We start from the raw sequence: 21,305 nt of genomic DNA, 5'->3' as shown, positions 1-21,305 counted from the left end.
CATTAATCTACAGGCCTTAACAATCAGGACTTGGGCTATATATTGTTTTTAGTGACAGCTTGTTTTTCTACTATAGTAACTATATGTGTTGTGTGTGACTACTGTGCTTTGTACCTCAGCTCTGCAGGAGTGATGTTTTTGTTTGGCTCTATTCATAAGATGATAAAACCTAGGAGCAGAATTAGGCCGTTCAGGCCATCGAGTTAGTTCCACCATTCCATTGTGGCTGATCCCAGATCCCACTCAACCCCATACACCTGTCTTCTCACCATGTCTGGATGGTTGTGTAAGGTTGAATGACAATTAAACTTGAACTTGAAGAACATGGCAGGTGGAAAATTAGGTAGGAAGACACCAGTCCATGCATTTCAATCAACATAACTGAAGCCCAGAGTTAAGTAGCGAGAAACTGGATAATGTTAATGTTGACATAAACTTACCCTTGAATGTTTAACCATTTTCTTGCATGAGAACTTGGTGGAAGTTTTAGAGCAGGAGCCCCAGTCTGGGGTTCCAGAACCCCTCACTTAATGGTAGGAGCCCATAGCATAAAGGCGATTGGGAACCCCTGCTGCAGAGATGCCACAACAAAGGAATCTGCGTGGCAACTTTACAACTTCTTGTATTGAGAATGAAATGTGCAGTGGAATTGGTGAGTCAGTGTGAAAAACTCTATACTAATTGATTAGATTGAGAAAAGCTAAAGTGAAAAGAGTCTGTGTTTCTAAATTAAAACCACAAACTCATTTGGGTTAATTTGTACAATTTAAATGCTAGAAATTAACTCACTTTTGGATTTCTTGTTTACCTCACACCTGCTTTTGTCTGAAGTTGCTGTGGCATTTGTACAAAGCATTAGCAAATGCAATTAGCAGATACTGGAAATTCTTTATACCACTTTAGCATTTAAATTTTCCTTTCCCCTGCCATAACCACAAGATCTATACTGTATAAATTACATTCTTTATGTCCCAAATGAGTCTGATTGTCACCTTCCTGCCACATCAAACATTAACAAGCTAACGAAAGGCACGATTACACAAACAAGCACTCACCGCTACACGTTCAGTTGGAACTGGTTTGGAAGGCGGGACAGGAGGAGGTGCACTTGGTTTCACCATTCGGTGCTAGGGTCAGAAAAATCGTTTAAATTCCTCTCAGATTTGTCCAAGGTTTTAATACAATTGATCACATTAAAGCCTGCCAAACCTGCACAACAATTATAGTGAACAATACTAGGCATTTTAGTCAGTCTTGTGAAGCATCGCAGGTGGTTTCAATGATCTCAGTTGAACCTTAGAGCATGAGTAGTAGATTCAGTCCTGGTTTTAGAGTCAAACAGCACAGAAGCAGGTCCTTCAGGCCAGCTCATCCATGGACACCATGGGGCCCAGCTCTGAGCTGGAGAATCTCTATGATTTCTGGTCTCACAACTACCTGAGCCATCTGCATTGAACTGTATGTAGGATCCATTTATACAACTAGAACTATAGAAATCTAAATGTTAATGAATTAAGAATAGGAAACAATCCAGTCATCACAATGAAGATGCAACACGATTGTCAGCATGAAAACAACTACTTTACAACTGTAACCCAGGATATTACATTGCAGTTCTGAAATTCAAAAGTAATTTCTGTGAAATTTCTCAGAAGTGGTTTATCTTTTCTCAAGTGGCTGCCAGTGTAGGTTTGGTAAGATACTGCAGGGTGATTGAAATCTGAAGTTATGATGAAAAGTCACTGCCTCTTCAAAGATACTGCCTGATCTGAATTTTTGCAGCAGTTTTATTTGTGTTCTGTTAAAATTATTTGACAAGCTGTAATTATTGCATTAACCAAAAGGAAAAGCTAATATGTATTTGTAATAAATTTACAAGCATGGCATCATTTTACCTGTGATGACTTAGCTGTTGTGTTTGCAGATAGTGTCTTGATCGGATCTGGTTTTGGAGGCTACAATACAATTAAAACAAAAATAAAACAATTTGGTTGAATTTTTAATATAAAATTCCTGCCACCAAGCTTTACTCAAAAATTTTAATGTAGATTAATAACTTTAGATATTTAGGATGTTTACAAATTTTGTACCAACTGTAAACCTTCTTCTAAAGATTTTAGGACAAAGAACATAGAACAGTACAGCACAGAAACAGGCCCTTCAGCCCACAAAGTTGTGCTGACCCATTAAATTAATAATGAAATGGCCAACTCAACTAATCTGCCTACACAATGTACATATTCTTCCATTTAACTCACAGTCAGTCATGTGCTTATCTAAGTGTCTCTTAAAGGTCCTTAATGTTTCTAACTTTAGATAGCCAAACAACCCTGAAGTCATGTCACGAAGCTTTTCCACGCCAATTTTTCCGAGGGTTGTGCAATACAGTGTAACAAAGCTTCTCACATATAGTTTTTCATATACCAGCCATCCAAACGGATGCAAACTGTTTATAAAAATTGGTTATTTTACAATCACGGTACATCTCAAATCACTAACTCTTCTGCTACAATGTTCAGACAGGAGTACTAAATCAATTATTTTTGTTCCTTAAGCATATTATTTTATGCATTTATGATAAAATCAAATGAATAGGAACTTTAGTGAGTGGATTTATTGTACATATAGAACTTGCCAACCTAAAACTACAGGCTATTTTGCCAGGTGGCTGTGGAGGAAAAGTCATTGAGAATTTTTAAAGCGGAAGTCGATAGGTTCTTGTGCAGTCAGGGCATAAAACGTGATGGGGAGAAGGCAGCAGAATGCGGTTGAGAGAGAAAATAAATCAGCTATGAAGGAATGTCAGAGCAGAATTGATGAGCCAAATGGCCTAATTCTGCATCTATGTCTTATATAGTTTATTATATGGGATAATGTTGTAACATCAAAATATACATGGTAAGTAACAGAAATTGATGTTGGCTACTCTCTTTTTTTGAAAAAAAGATTAGAACACAGCAACTCCTTGAGTTTTAAGGGAATAATAAAGCAGAGCCCTCTGGCACATCACACCATGTTTCTGAGGGATCACGCTAATGAAAATGGGCCCCTCTGATAAGTTACACCATGTCTCTGAGGGACATATTAATGAAAATGGGCCCCTCTGACAAGTCAATATCTCTGAGGGACATGCTATTGAGAATGGGCCCTCTGTCATGTCACACCATGTCTGACACGTCACACCATATCTCTGAGGGATATAACAGTGAGAATGGGTCCCTCTGACACTTCACCATGTCTCCGAGGGACATGTTAATGAGAATGAGTCATCTGCCACGTCATACCCATTCTCTGAGGGACTCGCTAAGGATTCCAACAAGGAGACTGGTCTGGATTTGACTGGCTTGAACACTAAAAGTTATGGAAAAACTCAGGGAAGAGTGAATTCATTGGCCACTAATCCCATGCTCTCTCATTACTGTGTGCAATTTTGATGAATGAATCTACAGCATCTCCGTCAGGAGCACCTCAATCCATATGGCATTGTCTAGCTCTCCTGCCAAAGCATTGAACTTATTCTGAGAGTCAATTTGAGTCAAAGAACACTACAGCATAGAAACGGGCCCTTTGGCCCATCTAGTCCATGCCAAGTCATTAATCTGCCTACTCCTGTTGATGTGCATCATGGCTTCCGTGACTGTTAGAATCAAACCCACATCCACCACTTCTGCTGGCTGCTCATGCCACACTCTCGCCATCCTCTGAGGGAATTAGTTTCCTCTCATGTCCCCTTATGCATTTCTACTTTTACCCATAACCCACGATCTTTAGTTCTCGTCTAACCCGACCTCAGTGGAAAAGTCTGCTTACCTTTAACTTGTCTATACCCCTCATAATTATATATACCGCTATGAAACCTCCCCTCATTCTCCTACACTGGTGAAGGCTCCACAGCCATCTTCCTGCTCTTCTCTCCGTATCTCGAACTGACTTTGAAACCCTTGCCAATGATAAATGGATGTACCTTCAGGATCAGATGCAGTGATCCAAGATGTTCACAATCCACAAACCAGCACGTTACCCTCCGCAGCTTCCGCCACCTTCAACAGGACCCCACCACTAAGCACATCTTTCCCTCTCCACCCCTCTCTGCTTTCCGCAGGGATCGGTCCCTCCGCGACTCCCTGGTCCACATGTCCCTCCCCACGGATCTCCCACCCGGCACTTATCCCTGTAAGCGTAAGTGCTACACCCGTCCCTACACCTCCTCTCTTGCCGCCATTCAGGGCCCCAAACAGTCCTTCCAGGTGAGGCAACACTTCACTTGTGAGTCTGTCGGGGTCGTCTATTGCATCCGGTGCTCTCGTTGCGGCCTCCTCTACATTGGTGAAACCCGACGCAGATTGGGGGACCGCTTCGTCAAGCACTTCCGCTCCGTCCGCCACAACAGACAGGATCTCCTGGTAGCCACCCACTTCAACTCTGCTTCACATTCCCATTCAGATATGTCCATCCATGGCCTCCTCTACTGCCATGATGAGGCTAAACTCAGGTTGGAGGAGCAACACCTCATATACCATCTAGGTAGTCTCCAGCATCTTGGTAAGAACATAGAATTCTCCAACTTCTGGTAATTCCCTCCCCCTCCCTTCCCCTATCCCTATTTCACTCTACCCCCTCCCCCAGCTGCCTATCACCTCCCTCATGGTCCCGCCTCCTTCTACTACCCATTGTGTTTTCCCCTATTCCTTCTTCACCTTTCCTGCCTATCACCTCCCTTCCTCCCTCCCCCACCCCTTGATCTTCCCCCTTACTGGTTTTTTACCTGGTACCTACCAGCCTTCTCCTTCCCACTCTCCCCCCACCTTCTTTATAGGGCCTCTGCCCCTTCCCTCTTCAGTCCTGGTGAAGGGTTCCGGCCCAAAACGTCAACTCATTGTTTCCACGGATGCTGCCCGACCTGCTGAGTTCCTTCAGCGTGTTGTGAGTGTTGCTTTGACCCCAGCATCTGCAGGGTATTTTGTGTTCACAATCCACCTCTGCTCAAGGGTAAAGACTCTGACCTTATCAGCAATGCACACATTCCATTATGGAAAGACACAATATGAACAGGTATTGTTTCAAACCATTGTAATGTGATAGAAAAGTAATGGAAGACTAGAGCAAGAATTCTGTGTACAGTGGTGGATTTACCAGAGGCGCTGGGCGGCTGGGTATTACTGTGATCTGTAATCGCCGATCCTCCTTCGAGGCATCGAGTAGTGAGTGTTTCAGATGTGAACTCCTGCTGCGGGGGTGCATGGCTTTCCAGTTGCTTCTGTCCTTTCCATCAACAAACGTTGGATTTGACAAACCACACGAAGTAGATTTTATTGGTCTGCAATGACATGGAAAGGAAAATTATTGCTCATGTTTAAAGTTAAGTCAATGACCAGTTTTAATCTGGACTCCTGCTACTGTGTTTTGAGGCCGTTCCAGAACTCTGCCTCTTTTTGTCAAATTACTATTCTCGTTGTCAGACTGCACTGGAGTTCACTTGTACACATTGACAGATCTGCTTCTGTGGCTGCAGTTTCTACATGTCTGGGTCTAGATGTTGTCTAAACCTCACCACCATGACCATTGTTTGATGATGATCCAACACTGGCAATCACGCCAGGGCACAGATCTCCCAAACTCTTCTCAGTTTGTTCATTATTAAGCATCAAGTTCTCAGGCATTTTAAAGCATTGGTTTAGGAGGCTATATTAAACTTTTTTTAAAAATCAAACAATTTGAAACCCAAAAGTAAATAAAGTGGCCTTGATTTGCCTGGCAAAATGGAAAAGCAAAGATGAGCTTGTTTGCTTCAATTCATCAGGATTACCACTGGATTCAAATAAATTTTATAGATCAAATCTTAAATAACACATTCATTTTAAACCTAACTCCTGAATCATTACATTTGTTCCAGAAGAAAACTTGGGATTTTCCAACCATCAGGACTATGGATCCACAGTTTCTGAGTCCATTCAAATCTACGAATGATAGATTTGAGGATGTGGGGAAAGTGCTGGACAATGCTGGAGGTAGAAGATCCGTTGGTTGAACATTAGAGTTGTCCAAGGGACACACGACCTCCTGTCCTTCCGTTAAGGTTCATCAGTCAGATTTGGCTGCCTTGGATAAAGTACTCATAAACCCAGAACAACGCTGCTGGCTACATTTCCTCAAATTGTCTGCTTCATCAACTTAATCACATTCAGCTTATTCTTACATACAGAGATTCACACACAACAATAATAAAATACATTTCACATCAGCAGTATGTTTAAATTATAAATTGCGTCGAATAAAAGTGCTCAATAATTATGATAAGAAAATAAATCAGTACTCACAATTTTTTTGTATATTTCTTTATTAAGCATCCTTTATAATAGAGAAGTCCCCCACTTATTATGATGAGTAAAACGATGAAAGGCAGGAGCACTGAGAGGATGATGATTATGGCATTACCTCTCGCTGAAAGGGGAATTTGAAATTAGTTCAACTTTTCAACATCAGACTCTCTGCTACTTAGATACACACACACACACACACACACACACACACACACACACACACACACACACACACACAAGGCATGGCAAGAGCTTTAACACAATTTCTTCAAAGCTCCCAGTAATGATAAACATACTGTAGGGGATGGCACAGCGTGTCTGTGGTTAGCACAGGGCTTTACAGCAGTGAGCCTGGGATTCCATTCCTGCTGCTGCCCATAAGGAGTTTGTACGTTCTCTCCACGACTGTAGTTTCTCATGGAATGCATTTGTAATCAGTATGAATGTGAGGGGAGAGGTGAAAACACCCAAACAGAAACTGAGCAGGTTGGGAAGGGACAACGTGAACTAAATTGGCTGGACAAGGAGTGGTTTAGATAGGCATGTGAAAATGCCAGGATTGCAGGGACGTGGATGGTGTATATAGGCATCATATCCGGCACAGACACTGTGGGCTGATCGGCCTGTTCCTGTGCTGTAGTGTTCGGTTTGTCCTTGGTCACCTGCCAGCTGGTTCTGCCCCATCCCTTCCAGTTCCAACCCCGTCCCTGTCCCCATCCCCAGCCCTATCCCTTCCAGTCCCATCTCCGTCCCCATTCCTTCCAGTCCCATCCCTGTCCCCAACCCCATCCCTGTCCCCATCCCTTCCAGTCCCATCCCTGTCCCCAACCCCATCCCCGTCCCCATCCCTTCCAGTCCCACCCCTATCCCCATCCCCGTCTCCGTCCCTTCCAGTCCCCAAGTCGCATTCTAGAGTTGAAACCATTACCAGGTGCAGAATCTCCATTAGGTAGGACACAGACTGCACTGAGCTCAGAAATCCATCTTACAGGATAATTTTCATATCAAGTCCAACAGAAACAATTCAAACTAAACTTAATTAACTCTCAACAATTTAACATTTTGCGAAATATACCAGCTCTTCAAACATACACCAAATGCTGGAGGAACTCAACAGGTCAAGCAGTGCCTATGTAGAGGGATAAAGAGCCAACATTTTGGGCAGAGTTGAGGGTCTTGCCCTGAAATGTTGGCTCTTTATTCCTTCCCTTTGATGCTACTGGACATGGGTGAATGTGCTGGAATGAACCTGAATTAATCATTGAGGTAAGAGCAGTGGGCATTAAGAAATGCTGTCACCGTGCCAATTACAGCCACTGGGCCTGAAGGCCACTCACAAATCACGCTTTCCCCCAAAATCCAAGTTTGCATTACCAGATGGCTGTTATTCAAAAACAAACAACCAGTTAGCTAAGCAGGGAAAATAAGTCCAACACGCTCCTGCCTTGTGCAGATATTTTGATGATGACAGGCCACACCTTGCAGTGGAAGTAACAGTAACGCCTCATTAAATTAAAGGCAACTGACGTTTCTGTTCTGAGCCGGGTCTGTTTCCCCTGCAGGGGAGACATGACTATGGTATATGATATTATGAGGCTTCCTTTCCTCATATCAATAAACCAGAAGACATAGGTTTAAAGTAAGGAGTGAGATAGTGAGAGGGGCCCTGGGACATTATTCAGCCAGAATGACTAGGACACAGCTGCAGAAACTGGTAGAGACAGGGGTCCCCAGCAGCAGTTAGGATGTGTCTTAGGCAAACACGTGACTGCAAAAGGCTGCCCTCCCCATCCCCAAAGCAAGGGGCACATTTCACTGTATGTTCGCAAACACAAGGAAATCTGCAGATGCTGGAAATTCAAGCAACACACACAGAATGCTGGTGGAACGCAGCAGGCCAGGCAGCATCTATAGGAAGAAGCACAGTCGACGTTTCAGGCCGAGACCATGTCCTGACGAAGGGTCTCAGCCTGAAACATTGACTGTGCATCTTCGTACGGATGCTGCCTGGCCTGCTGCGTTCACCAGCATTTTGTGTGTGTTGCTTTCACTGTATGTTGTGAGGTTTCTATGTTCAGTGACAAACAAAGGGCATCTTTAAGGCATCGCAGACTATGGTCCAATGTTGGAAGGTGGGATTAATACAGATTAGTACAGTAGTTCGTAGTCGACCATTTCCATGCTCAATGACTCTGTGACTGCTTAATGCAGTTGTGAGTGCGGGAGGTTGTTACCTGTCAGAGGTGTGTATGAAGGGCTCATTGATGGGAAAATCACCGCACGGCTGTGCGAAGATTTGGATTCTTACCTGCTGAACTATCTGTCTGTGTGGCACAGTATGGCTTTGCCCAGCCAGGGTCACAGTGACACTCTCCCTTGTGATTGCAAACCTTAAAAGTAATTCAGATCGGCAAATCTGAGATCAATCCAACATGGAATAAATGCATAAAAATAATCAGCTGCATGACACACTAATGCACGATGCAGGTATGCAGCCATCACAATACAAATGTCACTCTCAGTAATGTTGTTCTTACCCAGTCAAAGCACACTGCGCGATAGAACAAAAATCAACTTTCCACACACAGTCATATACACTATTCTACACACGCTGGACCTGTACAATTATTCCCACTTCCCCGCACTCTCTCAATGTGTTCCAGATGGAGAATTATCCAAATGTTTGATGAAGTAGATTGTGTAAAGCTTTCAAATATCATAGATCTCAATACACGGTGTGAAAATCTCTCCTCAGTTCTACTGCTATTTCTCACTGATGCTCCAGCCAGTGGGAACAATTCCCACCCAAACCCGTCCATGCTGGAGTGAACTGTAATAAGCAGCTCTCACTGAAGGCAGAAGATGATCCATACCCCATGGTTGTTACATTTGCTGGAACAGTTCCTGGCTCCATAAAGGAGGAGACTCTGGCATCGACCATCGTAGCAGACCTGTTGAAGAAATAATTTGCACTGAATGTAAGATATGACCCGAGTCCAACACCCTTAAACCAAGTGTGCAGCCAACCTGGACAGAACATCACTTATCAGTTTATTTGAGCTGGTATTGGCTGAACGAGCAAAATAAAAATCACAGCCCTCCTCATGTCTAAGACAGTGCCTTTCTCAGTCTACTGTCTCAATATAATTGTGTCTGGCATGATCTGCCCAGTTTTCACTCTTTTCTTGGTATAGGTGACAATAATAAACCAACAGCAAAACTAAGGCAGTCTGGCCTAGCCTGGGCCAGCCTGCACAGTCCAGAGACGGCACGATGCAGTGTTCACTGTAGGCTGGGGCCTGCTGGATCCGGCCCACTGACCTCGCCACCCCTCTGGACCTTTGGCTGCCCACTATTCCTGCACCAGAGTGCTGGCTGTCTTCACCCTGTGAACTAAGACTACACCTGGCTGACAAAGCACACCACCTCAATGCCTTTTGACCACCTGCCCTTGGCAAAGGCCTTTTGTCATAACCAGATCCCTCAAACCAATTCAAATGGGAGTAAACAATTTCAAAGTTAAAAACTTAATTTATTTAATAATCTGATTTTATTTAGAGATACAGCACAGTAACAGATCCTTCCCACCCGATGAGCCTGTTTACACCCACGTGACCAGTTATCCTACTGAGCGGTAAGCCTTCGGACAGTGGGGGGGAAACCAGGACCACGGTAACGTGGGGAGGGGGAACAGACGAGCTCCTCATAAACAGTGGCAGAATTGACCTGGGGTCACCGGCGCTGTAATAGCTTTACGCTACCCCGCCATCCCTTTAATAATTCTAGAAATTAACCAGAAACATTAAAAACAAAACACTCCACGGTCCACGTTGGGGTAGGCCAGGGGAACAGATGAGGGACTGGTTAGGCCCCTCAGCCCCGAGCTCTGTCCAGCTCTGGAGCGAGGTCTGACCTACAACCTCCAGCCTGTCCCTGCCCTCCACATCATAATGCACAATGTCAGGAGGAAAGCTCAGGCTCCAGCGTTGATCGGAGCCGGCGGTTACAATGCAGGGGAACTCACTGTGTCTAGATGGCCCAGCTCTACTTCAAAGGTTAAAGAGATCAAAGATTAGCTCTGTTTGTCACACGTACATCGAAACATTGCAAGATACAGTGAACAACAGGAATTCTGCAGATGCTGGAAATTCAAGCAACACACATAAAAGTTGCTGGTGAACGCAGCAGGCCAGGCAGCATCTCTAGGAAGAGGTGCAGTCGACGTTTCGGGCTGAGACCCTTTGTCAGGACTAACTGAAGGAAGAGTGAGTAAGGGATTTGAAAGTTGGAGGGGGAGGGGGAGATCCAAAATGATAGGAGAAGACAGGAGGGCGAGGGATAGAGCCAAGAGCTGGACAGGTGATTGGCAAAAGGGGATACGAGAGGATCATGGGACAGGAGGTCCGGGAAGAAAGACAAGGGGGGGGGGACCCAGAGGATGGGCAAGAGGTATATTCAGAGGGACAGAGGGAGAAAAAGGAGAGTGAGAGAAAGAATGTGTGCATAAAAATAAGTAACAGATGGGGTACGAGGGGGAGGTGGGGCCTTAGCGGAAGTTAGAGAAGTCGATGTTCATGCCATCAGGTTGGAGGCTACCCAGACGGAATATAAGGTGTTGTTCCTCCAACCTGAGTGTGGCTTCATCTTTACGGTAGAGGAGGCCGTGGGTAGACATGTCAGAATGGGAATGGGATGTGGAATTAAAATGTGTGGCCACTGGGAGATCCTGCTTTCTCTGGCGGACAGAGCGTAGGTGTTCAGCAAAGCGGTCTCCCAGTCTGCGTCGGGTCTCGCCAATATATAAAAGGCCACATCAGGAGCACCGGACGCAGTATATCACCCCAGTCGACTCACAGGTGAAGTGTTGCCTCACCTGGAAGGACTGTTTGGGGCCCTGAATGGTGGTAAGGGAGGAAGTGTAAAGGCATGTGTAGCACTTGTTCCGCTTACACGGATAAGTGCCAGGAGGGAGATCAGTGGGGAGGGATGGGGGGGACGAATGAACAAGGGAGTTGCGTAGTGAGCGATCCCTGCGGAATGCAGAGAGATGGGGGGAAGGAAAGATGTGCTTAGTGGTGGGATTCCGTTGGAGGTGGTGGAAGTTACGGAGGATAATATGTTGGACCCGGAGGCTGGTGGGGTGGTAGGTGAGGACCAGGGGAAGGTTTCTCAGGATGAGGCTTTTCATTCTAGGACGAGGGAGATGTCTTCCTTTTTTAAAGAAAGGGGCTTCCCTTCCTCCACTATCAACTCTGCTCTTAAACGCATCTCCCCCATTTCACGTACATCTGCTCTCACTCCATCCTCCCGCCACCCCACTAGGAATAGGGTTCCCCTGGTCCTCACCTACCACCCCACCAGCCTCCGGGTCCAACATATCATTCTCCGTAACTTCCGCCACCTCCAACGGGATCCCACCACTAAGCACATCTTTCCCTCCCCCGCCCCTGCATTCCGCAGGGATCGCTCCCTACGCAACTCCCTCGTCCATTCGTACCCCCCATCCCTCCCCACTGATCTCCCTCCTGGCACTTATCCGTGTAAGCGGAACAAGTGCTACACATGCCCTTACACTTCCTCCCTTACCACCATTCAGGGCCCCAAACAGTCCTTCCAGGTGAGGCAACACTTCACCTGTGAGTCGACTGGGGTGATATACTGCGTCCGGTGCTCCCGATGTGGCCTTTTATATATTGGCGAGACCCGACGCAGACTGGGAGACCGCTTTGCTGAACACCTACGCTCTGTCCGTCAGAGAAAGCAGGATCTCCCAGTGGCCACACATTTTAATTCCACATCCCGTTCCCATTCTGACATGTCTATCCACGGCCTCCTCTACTGTAAAGATGAAGCCACACTCAGGTTGGAGGAACACCTTATATTCCGTCTGGGTAGCCTCCAACCTGATGGCATGAACATCGACTTCTCTAACTTCCGCTAAGGCCCCACCTCCCCCACGTACCCCATCTGTTACTTATTTTTATGCACACATTCTTTCTCTCACTCTCCTTTTTCTCCCCTTGTCCCTCTGCATATACCCCTTGCCCATCCTCTGGGTACCCCCCCCCACCCTGTCTTTCTTCCCGGACCTCCTGTCCCATGATCCTCTCGTATCCCTTTTTGCCTATCACCTGTCCAGCTCTTGGCTCCATCTCTCCCCCTCCTGTCTTCTCCTATCATTTTGGATCTCTCCCTCCCCCTCCAACTTTCAAATCCCTTACTCACTCTTCCTTCAGTTAGTCCTGACGAAGGGTCTCGGCCTGAAACGTCGACTGCACCTCTTCCTACAGATGCTGCCTGGCCTGAAAGATACAGTGAAATGTGTTGTCTGTGTCAACAACCAACACACTCCAAGGATGTGCTGGGGACAGTCTGCAAGTGTCACCATGGTTCTGGCACCAACCCTAACCCTAACCCTAACCCTAAACCTCACTAACACTGACCCTCACCCTCACTAACCCTAACCGTTCCCCATAACTCACTAACCCTAACTGTTCCCACAACTCACCAACCCTAACCATGCCCACAACTCATTAACCCTAACCATGCCCACGACTCACTAACCCTAACCGTTCCCCGCAACTCACTAACCCTAACCGTGCCCACAACTCACTAACCCTAACCGTTCCCCGCAACTCACTAACCCTAACCGTGCCCACAACTCACTAACCCTAACCATACCCACATCTCACTAATCCTAACTGTGCCCACAACTCACTAATCCTAACCATTCCCGCAACTCACTAACCCTAACCGTGCCCACAACTCACTAACCCTAACCGTTTCTACATCTCACTAACCCTAACCGTGCCCACAACTCACTAACCCTAACCGTGCCCACATCTCACTAACCCTAACCGTGCCCACAACTCACTAACCCTAACAGTGCACACAACTCACTAACCCTAACCGTACCCACATCTCACTAATCCTAACCGTGCCCACATTTCACTAACCCTAACCGTGCCCACAACTCACTAACCCTAACAGTGCACACAACTCACTAACCCTAACCGTACCCACATCTCACTAATCCTAACCGTGCCCACAACTCACTAACCCTAACCGTGCCCACATCTCACTAATCCTAACCGTGCCCACAACTCACTAATCCTAACCATTCCCGAAACTCACTAACCCTAACCATTTCCACATCTCACTAACCCTAACCATGCCCACAACTCACTAACCCTAACCGTTCCCACAACTCACTAACCCTAACCGTGCCCACAACTCACTAACCCTAACCGTTTGGAAGGTGGGAGGAAACTGGAGCACGCGGTCATAGGGAAGGACGTACTAACTTCCTACAGGGACGAGTGGGATTGAATCCATCTGCTGCCACTATAAAGCGTTATGCGTCTCTGCTGGCCTACACAGAAGTTCTCTGAGGGATGTTGCTCAGGATTCATTCCAGTTTCTTACCATTTCGTTTCCACATTTTGATCCTGTGGGGACCAGCCCTGGGTCAGACTCCTTTGCACTCGCTTTGTTCAGCATTGCAATTTTACACAGTATGTTGTGCGACAATTTCACTTCGTACTTTGCTTGTGTGACTGGAAACTTGTTGCCTCCGACACAATGCATCTTACCACATTTGATATCTCTGCAAAAAAAAACAGAAATCTACTCTGAACCAGATGGTAATTTAGAGTAGTTCTTCCCAACCTCCATGTGATGAAGCCTGGAATCTCTGGCTGTTTCTTGTCAGCAGTTTAAAGTAATTTTGCATGTACAACAGTGGGCACATCCTTAAAGACTATGTACACCATATGGTGTCACTGATACGGTCTTAGAGCTGCCACTGTTGCCAGATTACTGTTGGATAAAGGTTATATATCTTGGTTAGTTGTCTATGAACTACAGCACAAGGGGCTGGGGTTGACGAGTGATAGGTTTATGTCACTGCCTCTGGGTAAACACTGGTGAAGGGAGTGGGGCCTCTGGGTAAATACTGGTGCGGTGAGTGGGGCCTTTGGGTAAACACTGGTGTGGGGAGCGGCACCTCTGGGTAAATACTGGTGCGGTGAGTGGGGCCTCTGGGTAAACACTGGTGCGGGGAGCAGGACCTCTGGGTAAACACTGGTGCGGGGAGCAGGGCCTCTGGGTAAACACTGGTGCAGTGAGTGGGGCCTCAGGGTAAACACTGGTACGGGGAGCGGGACCTCTGGGTAAACACTGATGTAGTGGGACCTCTGGGTAAACACTGGTGTGGGGAGCGGCACCTCTGGGTAAATACTGGTGCGGTGAGTGGGGCCTCTGGGTAAACACTGGTGCAGTGAGTGGGGCCTCAGGGTAAACACTGGTGCGGTGAGTGGGGCCTCTGGGTAAACACTGGTGCGGTGAGTGGGGCCTCTGGGTAAACACTGGTGCGGTGAGTGGGGCCTCTGGGTAAACACTGGTACGGGGAGCGGGACCTCTGGGTATACACTGGTGCGGGGACCGGGATCTCTGGGTAACACTGGTGCGTGGAGCGGGACTTCTGAGTAAACACTGGTGCGGGGAGCGGGACCTCTTGGTAAACACTGGTGTGGGGAGCGGGACCTCTGGGTAAACACTGGTGCGGTGAGTGGGGCCTCTGGGTAACACTGATGCGGGGAGCAGGACCTCTGGGTAAACACTGGTGCAGGGAGCAGGGCCTCTGGGTAAACACTGGTGCGGGGAGCGGGGCCTCTGGGTAAACACTGATGTAGCGGGACCTCTGGGTAAACACTGGTGCGGTGAGTGGGACCTCTGGGTAAACACTGGTGCGGGGAGCAGGGCCTCTGGGTAAACACTGGTGCGGGGAGCAGGACTGGGTAAACACTGATGTAGTGGGACCTCTGGGTAAACACTGGTGCGGGGAGCAGGGCCTCTGGGTAAACACTGGTGCGGTGAGTGGGGCCTCAGGGTAAACACTGGTGCGGTGAGTGGGGCCTCTGGGTAAACACTGGTGCGGGGAGCGGGACCTCTGGGTAAACACTGGTACGGGGAGTGGGGCCTCTGGGTAAACACTGGTGCAGGGAGCAGGGCCTCTGGGTAAACACTGGTGTGGGGAGCAGGACTGGGTAAACACTGATGTAGTGGGACCTCTGGGTAAACACTGGTGCGGTGAGTGGGGCCTCAGGGTAAACACTGGTGCGGTGAGTGGGGCCTCTGGGTAAACACTGGTGCGGGGAGCGGGACCTCTGGGTAAACACTGGTACGGGGAGCGGGGCCTCTGGGTAAACACTGATGTAGCGGGACCTCTGGGTAAACACTGGTGCGGGGAGCAGGGCCTCTGGGTAAACACTGGTGCGGGGAGCGGGGCCTCTGGGTAAACACTGGTGCGGGGAGCGGGACCTCTGGGTAAACACTGATGTAGCGGAACCTCTGGGTAAACACTGGTGCGGTGAGTGGTGCCTCAGGGTAAACACTGGTGCGGGGAGTGGTGCCTCAGGGTAAACACTGGTGCAGGGTCCGGGACCTCTGGGTAAACACTGATGTAGCGGGACCTCTGGGTAAACACTGGTGCGGGGAGCGGGGCCTCTGGGTAAACACTGGTGCGGGGAGCGGGGCCTCTGGGTAAACACTGGTGCAGGTGGACATGGGGAGTTACAAGACCTCAGCCAGTTGTCCTGCACAGGGACAGAGTAGAGAATGAAGCTTGGCACACATAACCAGACAGGTAAGAGTTACACAGTGAATGGTAGAGCATTGTGAAATGTGTAGAACAAAAGAATCTGCGAATACAGTTACATAATTCTTCAAAAGTGGCATCACAGATAGAAAGGGTCATAAAAAGAGCTTTTGGAACGTTGGCCTTCATAAATCAGAATACTAAGTACAGCAGGTGGAATGTTTTGAAGTTGTGTAAGATGCTGGTGGGGCCATGCCCTATGTCTCTGGAGCATGGGGTAGGCACAGATCAGAGACCGTGGCCCTAAGCAAGAATATCTCCGAGCGCTGGTGACTGGGCTGGGATATTGTTAAGTCTGCTAGCTCCACACACCATGGACAGGGGCCTTACAACGTTTTCACATAAACCTGGAAGGGTCGTTATACCCAGTGCCTGTGGAGGTTTGAGTCTGGCTTACATAACTTCAACAAACAGTGACAGCTGTCCAGACCAACCAAAGGCAATGGCTGAATAGTTCAACTTACAGATTTTTAGGCTGGGCTGGCAAGTGAGCGAATTGGACATGATGTGGTAAAGCCAAGGCCTGAAGGAGTTTACAGAACAGCCTACAGGAAGATGGCACTGTCAAATGCTAAAGCATATTGCCTAGGGCATGGTTCGGTACTGCAAATGGCTGCAACGGACATTACAATGAAGGGAGATGCTAATGTTATCCCGTCTGCATACAGGACACCTACACAATGGAGTCAGCAGCTCTACATTTGCACAGAACCACAGCACCCGAATATACCAGGTACCAGCCAGGTGTCAGAGTCCTCACAACACACAGGCAAGCATTAGTAAGCAGCAGAGACAACTTCTTGTTAATAATCAGTTCAGTTTGGGATCCTTAATTCCTGTAATGCCCTCAACAGCAAGCAGAGAAAATGAGACGCTGAGCATTGGGGGGGATTCAGGATGCCTGACACTTGGTTAATGAGGCTGGTTTGTAGGAACTCGAGCTTCCAGATGGTAATCCTCTGGGACAGGGTGTGTTGGTTAGCATGACATTGTTACAGCTCAGGGCATGGAATTCGGAATTCAATCCCTGCGTCCACCATACGCTCCCCCCGGGGAATGTATGGGTTTTCTCCAGCTCATCTCATTTTCTCCCACAATCCAGAAGTGTACTGGGTGGGATAATTGTCCTGTGATTAGGTTAGAGTTAAATTGGAGTTTTCTGGGTGATTCAGCTCAAAGGGCCGGAAGAGTCTAATCTGTTCTGTATCTCTATATAAATAAGTAAATAAATAAATTCTCAGCAGCTGAATGCAAGCGGGTGTGTTATATCACGGTTGGTTGATACTTACTTTGCCTGGCAGGCTTCATGACCATATTCCGTTGCTCTGCAGTGAAGATACATGTTTCCTCTCATATTCTGCCTGAAGCACTGATCCGAGGCCACTGTTGCATCTGTGAACATCAGAAAATCAGCCTGTTGAACTATGCAGGCCAGCAGAAAGAATCACAGAGCAAGTACACTGGAGATTTCACCATGGATGAATACTGAGCACTGGCAGCAGATGAAGTCAACATTCCAGAAGCACAAGGACTGGGGCACGAGGTAGTCAACAGCCCCTCAAATCTCCTCTGCTGCTTGGAAGGTCGTAGCTGATCCAATCTCATCCCAACATCACATCCCATTCTTTCCCCACAGCCCACAACTCCTTAAACATCTGACAGTCTCTATCTTCATCGCAGCAACTTGTCCTCCACAGGTCACCTACGAAGACAATTCCAAAAGACCAGGAGACCAGGACTGAAGAAATTCCTCCTCATCCATTTGAAAAGGGCAAAGTTACTTTGCAGCTGCAGCACTGGATAATCCCTCGCGGCATGTGCTCTGTCAAAACTCCTGAGGTTTGCATCTCTCTCAGACGAGTCTTACAGAGATTCATTGGATTAAAGACCCAACCTGCTCAACCTCTCTTCACACATCAACCCCTTCATTCCAGCAGTCAAACCTGTCAACTATCTCTCCGCTGCCTTCAGTGCCCCTGTAGATAGAGCAGGAAATAGCTTTACAATTATTGAAGGAAAGTATAGGGAGAATATCAGAGTTAAGTGTTTTTCACAGAGGGAGGTGGGTGTAAGGAACACCCTACCAGGGGTGGTGTTAGAAGCAGATACATTAGGGTCATTTAAGAAATTCTTAAATAGGCACATGGATGAAAGAAGAATGGAGGCTATGTGGGAGGGTAAGGTTAGAGATCGATCGTGGAGTAGGTTAAATCTTTGACACACATCATGGGCCAAAGGGCCTATAATGTGCTGTACTGTTCCATGTTCTTAATCTGTGTAAAAGAGGGGGATTGGCATGCTACATTAAACTGTGAATTCATATACTCAGTGCAGCGCAGTGGCCGAGATACGTGATCAGCACAACTAGGTACAACAGTGCTGACGTTAAGAGACTGTGTCAGCAGCCATGGTTGGGACTATTGATACAGTGATGCAAGTACAAATCCCACCCCAGGAACTTGGGAACTGAAATTCAAGTAAATACGTCAATCTGGAATAAGAATCTAGTCCAGTAATGACTATCAGAAATTATCCAATTTCTGTAAAAGGTCAACCAATTATTATAATAATTTGATAATTTGTGCTCACTGATCACTAATGGAAGCTGCAACTCCTAGTTTTCTACACACCTCATCTGGCAGAAACATCAGTTCAGCACCCACCCTGTCACCCTGAGAACTTGGTAAATTTTAATAAGATCACTCACTTCTCATGTTTCTAAAGGAGATCACAGGACCAGATTCTTTCACCTCCCTTCAATGGAGGGAATCCAGGTTGTATCATCTGGTCGACCATGAAGTTACAGACAGATACACAGCACTACAGTCAATGTATGCCTCGTGCTTCTGTGACCTTTCAACTCTGTCTCCAGGCCATCAGAATGGACACTTAAACCATGACAACTATTCTGATCTTTAACCAACTATTAACGCAGAGTCATACAGCATTGATACAGACTCAGTCCAACTGGCCCATGCCAACCAAGGTGCCATTTAAACTAGTCTGTGCTTGGCCTAAATCTCCCAAACTTTTCTGATCATTCTACTTATCCAGATAAACATAATCTCAATATTACTTCTGACGCCTTTTCAGCTCAGTCCACATACGCCCCACCTTCTGAATGGAAAAGTTGCTTCTAAAGTTCCTATTAATGCTTTCCCTCCCACCTTAGGGTTCTTGCTTCCCCAACACTGGGGAAATGACTGGTGCACTCATCCTACCCAAGCCCCTCATGCCAGTAGTTGTTCAGCCTGGAGCCTGATCTGGGGTCCCAGGCAGGGCTGTGCAGGTGATCTTTCGATGAGTTACCTGGTCCCCACAGAACAATGCACTGCTTTCGAGGGGTGGGGCACTGCCCGTTGTAACAGTAGCCTTCCCCATTCCCACAGGGAGAGCCATTCATCTTGAAGGCATCTTCTGGGCACTGACTGCTCAGCCCATCACAGTAGTCTGTCAGATCACAGTCGTGTTGTGCAGTCCGACACGTTTGTCCTGCTGGCTGGATCTGAATTTAAACAAAAGCAAAAAGAGGCCATATTGAGGTGCAGACGTTGCAGACCATAGACATTTCAAGTTTCAGGATCAGTGGAAATATCGATGAACAAAAAATTCACTCTGGAACACGGCCCTAGGGACACAGACAAAAACTAACAGGGGTCTTCTCCACTTCTTCCTCAGCTCCAGGAGAGTCTCCTCTCCTGAAATACAATGCTTCTCAATGCTGGTCCATCCAAACCAGTACTGGGTTTGTGCTGGGTCTTAGGACTTGGGGAACCAACTGATCAGATGGCCAGTTCTGCCCCATTCCTTTACAGTCTTGATGAAAGGTCTCGGCCCAAAATGCTGACTGTTAATTCCCTTCCATAGATGCTGCCTGACCTGCTGAGTTCCTCCAACATTTTATGTTGACTGTATAGAAGTTGGGCAACAGTGGAAGGAGGATGTGCAGGAGTTCAGGGCTCCTGTGGGCTGTGGGAGAAGGAGACAGTTAAACAATGCATCCCCTCCCCAACTATTGGAGCATCTACAATCTGACTGATGAATTGAGATTTGCTAGTTATACTGTAGACCTAGACTGGGACCCGGTTGGATCCAGCTGCACACGTGGACTGGGATCTGGTTGGATCACCTGCAATCTGATTGATGAATTGAGATTTCCTAGTTATACTGTAGACCTAGACTGGGACCTGGTTGGATCCAGCTGTTGGATCATCTGCAATCTGACTGAAGAATTGACTCCATTCTATCACCTTACTTTATCTATAACACCAACGGACCAGGAACCTTGGTGTTGCTCAACAATACAAGATCCTGGTGGGAAACATGATTCCAGAGTTGTGGAATAAACCAGGAAGTTGTTCTTCAGCACGATTAAACTCAAACAACAGTGAGATAGAGAGAAGTTGAGCAGAGAGAAAATTCTGCTCCACTATTCTACTAAAATCATAGACACTGAGTTATACAACACAGAAACAGGCCCTTCAGCCTAACTGGTCAATACTGACCAAGATGCTCCATCCAAACTAGTCCATTTGTCAGAATTTGGCTCATAACCCTCTAAAGGAACAGCAGTTATAATGGGTGACTTCAATCTACATGTAGATTGGGTGAACCAAATTGGTAAAGGTGCTGAGGAAGAGGATTTCTTGGAATGTATGCGGGATGGTTTTTTGAAGCAACATGTCGAGGAACCAACTAGAGAGCAGGCTATTCTGGACTGGGTTTTGAGCAATGAGGAAGGGTTAATTAGCGATCTTGTCGTGAGAGGCCCCTTGGGTAAGAGTGACCATAATATGGTGGAATTCTTCATTAAGATGGAGAGTGACATAGTTAATTCAGAAACAAAGGTTCTGAACTTAAAGAGGGGTAACTTTGAAGGTATGAGACATGAATTAGCTAAGATAGACTGGCAAATGACACTTAAAGGATTGACGGTGGATATGCAATGGCAAGCATTTAAAGGTTGCATGGATGAACTACAACAATTGTTCATCCCAGTTTGGCAAAAGAATAAATCAAGGAAGGTAGTGCACCCGTGGCTGACAAGAGAAATTAGGGATAGTATCAATTCCAAAGAAGAAGCATACAAATTAGCCAAAGAAAGTGGATCACCTGAGGACTGGGAGAAATTCAGAGTTCAGCAGAGGAGGACAAAGGGCTTAATTAGGAAGGGGAAAAAATATTATGAGAGAAAACTGGCAGGAAACATAAAAACGGACTGTAAAAGCTTTTATAAATATGTGAAAAGGAAAAGACTGGTAAAGACAAATGTAGGTCCCCTGCAGACAGAAACAGGTGAATTGATTATGGGGAGCAAGGACATGGCA

General features: G+C 46.8%; 1 protein-coding gene across 1 annotated transcript in view; it reads right to left on the bottom strand.

Moving 5' to 3' along the window:
* LOC140212215 (disintegrin and metalloproteinase domain-containing protein 8-like) overlaps positions 1–21,305 on the bottom strand; it is a 69,292-nt gene that overhangs the window by 7,915 nt on the left and 40,072 nt on the right. The window contains exons 14-22 of the mRNA XM_072282931.1: positions 19,288–19,483; positions 17,268–17,370; positions 13,746–13,926; positions 9,194–9,271; positions 8,629–8,710; positions 6,318–6,441; positions 5,134–5,317; positions 1,896–1,955; positions 1,056–1,127 (exon numbers count right to left, since the gene is read on the bottom strand). Of these exons, the coding sequence (XP_072139032.1) occupies positions 1,056–1,127; positions 1,896–1,955; positions 5,134–5,317; positions 6,318–6,441; positions 8,629–8,710; positions 9,194–9,271; positions 13,746–13,926; positions 17,268–17,370; positions 19,288–19,483 (1,080 nt within the window). The remainder of the gene's footprint in view (positions 1–1,055; positions 1,128–1,895; positions 1,956–5,133; positions 5,318–6,317; positions 6,442–8,628; positions 8,711–9,193; positions 9,272–13,745; positions 13,927–17,267; positions 17,371–19,287; positions 19,484–21,305) is intronic.

Source organism: Mobula birostris, chromosome 18 (genome assembly GCF_030028105.1).
Source record: "Mobula birostris isolate sMobBir1 chromosome 18, sMobBir1.hap1, whole genome shotgun sequence".
Lineage (NCBI taxonomy): Eukaryota > Metazoa > Chordata > Chondrichthyes > Myliobatiformes > Myliobatidae > Mobula > Mobula birostris.
The sequence above is the reverse complement of the archived record's forward strand: the minus strand, read 5'-3'. Positions and strand labels throughout refer to the sequence as shown.